Source organism: Perkinsus marinus (assembly GCF_000006405.1).
Source record: "Perkinsus marinus ATCC 50983 genomic scaffold scf_1104296946984, whole genome shotgun sequence".
Taxonomy (NCBI): domain Eukaryota; phylum Perkinsozoa; order Perkinsida; family Perkinsidae; genus Perkinsus; species Perkinsus marinus.
In genome coordinates, this window is record NW_003210770.1 from 1 (window position 1) to 2,855 (window position 2,855).

Here is a 2,855-nt window from a genome sequence, read left to right on the forward strand (position 1 = left end):
ATGCGCTCAGCGAGGACACGGCCAGCCCCTCCAGATTGAGGGATTTTCTTTATCCTATCACGGAGAGCATCATCGTGATCCGCCATGAGTTGAGCACACTTGCTGCATGCCGAGTTAACGAGCGACTGCTCTGAAGGACGTCCAACCCTATGCACATTAAAGCGTCTCGCCTGTGTGTCGTTCGATATGCGATTAGAGACAATAGCGCATACTTAGCACGGGGGCTTCTTGTAGAGATACCGTCTCGATATAGAATAACTTATTCTATATCGAGACGGCAGAGGGAGCTCAAAGCCCCCTCTGCCACTCATAGAGTAGTAGTACTACTGTAGTACTCGAGTTGTCGCAACTGCCACCCGCTGACTAAGCCAACGCAACGATATAAAGGTTGATAGAAGATTGAAATCACAAAAAATATAGACAAGAAAAACTACGAGAAGACGGCCATCCTGACCTCAGACGAATCTCTCTGAATTTCTCACGCACCACGGAGCAAGCTCGTCGGATCCCCTCCCTGCAAGAACACCAAATTCTGAGGAGGCGCCGCCATCCCCGGTGGAACCACATGACGGAAACTGCATCTGAACGGGCCAGAAGTGAATCTTTGGATCAGCAACCTAAGATACCACCTATCTCCGTAATGGCACTGTCCTCGCAACCAATGACGGCATATCTTAGAAGCTCCACCTACGTCGCTTCGCAATCTTTTGTACGCCGGTCCGGTTTGTGACTGATACCGAAAATCCTCCAAACCTTTTCCGCTGCTGTTTCTACCGCATCAAATCCATGCGGCTGATTCTCCGGTAACCTCGGATCAACTGCTTTCGGCGCTACATTTCCATCATCATCCTCATCATCATCCTCGGAAACTTCTCCTAATGCACTCCGCCTCTTTTTTGCCACCAGCATATTCTGCGCGGCGTATAATTCCTGATAGAAAAACCATAAAACAGTCTCCACCCCAGTGAAGACCCTACATGAAGTTTGTCTTCCAGCGACTCCTGCGTTGATCCTTCAACCATAATCATCTGTATTGCTGGTATCTAAAACCGGACCTATTCCGTATCTTACAGTTGCCAACCTAAGATACCGGTATTCCTCTCTGAGAACACCACACCCCATAGTCTTCATAGACTCCCTTCATAAGATGCTCCACCATCTCACATGTGCGTCGGTAGGATACCTAATCCGTATCTTACCACGAGCAACCTAAGATACCTCCCCTTACCTCGTCGTTGCTCGAGACGCAGAGATGTAGAGGCTCGTCCGACTCCTTCTGTTCAGGTCCCTCCCTGTAGTTACCTATTAATTTCCGAGCCGACAATCACCATAGAGCTCGAACATTCTAGTAGACATATTCAACTTGGTGAGAGGTCTATGAACGACTATGCCTAAATAGATGCTATGGTTTTCTACATTCACTCTACATCGTATCCACTATTAAGGATCCCCGCATAAAAACATTCATGAAGTAAATATACTTCTTTCCGAGCACAAAAGTACCCACCCCAGGATTCGAACCTACGACCATCTGTTCCATAACAGACATCCCAACCAACTCGACTACAAAATTAACGACAACCGCAACACCAGATCTCACTTCTTCGTCCTCTCAATCTTAATTTCGCACACGTTGTGTTATGAATTTCCTTCATATGCTCCCCATTAGGTCCGATGATCCTCCCGACTATAGGGAAATCCTTATGCATTCTCTCCGCTCCGATTACGAATCTGAACAAATGCTTTAATCCACAATTCCACCATTCAGAACATCCCTACCGCGCGCACCAGCGTCCGCCAGCACTCATCGCCGCTACCCCTTCTGGATCGACTCCAAGACAGGCTCCCTCCCCTATACACATAATCAGTGTAAGAGAGAAATACACACTCGTTGCTGATAATATAACAGTTATTGGGAAATCTCGGGAAATTCTTATTGGTTTCGATGCACTTCTCGTTTGAAAATGAGAAACCAACACATATTCCCACACGGCGCATAGAACATAGAAGCAGGAATTCATTAAACTTCAAGAAATAACTTTACTTAAAGTCTAAAGATAGTGAGCAAAATGCTGCTAATGTGATGATTTCATTTACGTGGGAAACTGATCGAAGAATATGATCCTAGCCATACGTGGAAGCTTCGAAATGAGTTCCTCCTAGGTTCCTGAACAGAGCTACCAAGTCTCACCTTCTCGTTGTAAGCTAGCGGCCGCAGCAGTCTCCAACAGATTCTGTTTATGCAACCATTACAGCGTCAATTAAAAAAACATTCTCACCCTCAGTTCTTTCTCGACTTCAGCGCTGAATCGTTTTAAACGTACAACACATGTGTCACCTTCGAGCTTCAAAACCATTCCTGAGCCAAAACAACTCTATCACCGGCGGAAATGTAAACACTGGGGTTTCACCCGTTTTACGTGGAGTGGCGTAATACTCTGTGGAAAAGACGATATTCGCGGTGATATGCAGTAGTCGTGAAATATGTTTTTCATATTACGGGCGAAACTCCATCGTTTTCTAAGTGAGTGTATTATCTAAGTTATAATATCTAGTACATGAAAATACAGAAACCACTATAACTACAAGTTTCATCACTAAACAACAGTGTTGTAAAATATACACACCTTCCTCAGCTGAGCTCAGAAGTGTTCTCAATTATAAAACTAGGGTATAAGTGTACAAAAACCAACAAAAATTTACTCCCAAAATTTTCACATATTTTTCAACACTGCTGAATAACTGACCATCTAGATGACGTTGGCAGTCTTGTGCATCTGAATTCTCTTGGAATTCGACTAACGCCACATCGGGCGCCGAAACCGAGTCCAACAACTGCACTGTTTTCAGCGGAC

General features: G+C 45.1%; 1 protein-coding gene across 1 annotated transcript; it reads right to left on the minus strand.

The window, feature by feature from the left end:
* Window positions 1-387: 387 nt before the first annotated feature.
* Window positions 388-1,854, minus strand: Pmar_PMAR025156 (hypothetical protein). The gene is made up of 8 exons (XM_002779491.1): window positions 1,780-1,854; window positions 1,601-1,731; window positions 1,229-1,302; window positions 1,091-1,183; window positions 978-1,043; window positions 775-930; window positions 630-730; window positions 388-581 (listed from the first exon to the last, which is right to left on the minus strand). The coding sequence occupies exons 1-8, from the start codon at window positions 1,806-1,808 to the stop codon at window positions 479-481; spliced, it is 753 nt and encodes a 250-aa protein (XP_002779537.1). The 5' UTR covers window positions 1,809-1,854; the 3' UTR covers window positions 388-478.
* Window positions 1,855-2,855: the final 1,001 nt, after the last annotated feature.

What these genes read in the sequence shown, in the direction of transcription:
- Pmar_PMAR025156 (XM_002779491.1), bottom strand. Translation starts at nt 1,808, where the DNA reads ATGAGTGCTGGCGGACGCTGGTGCGCGCG. An exon ending in GGCGGACGCTGGTGCGCGCG is followed by an intron (nt 1,732 to 1,779) that starts GTAGGGATGTTC and finishes GCATTTGTTCAG; the next exon opens with ATTCGTAATCGGAGCGGAGA. An exon ending in GCGTCTCGAGCAACGACGAG is followed by an intron (nt 1,184 to 1,228) that starts GTAAGGGGAGGT and finishes GATACGGATTAG; the next exon opens with GTATCCTACCGACGCACATG.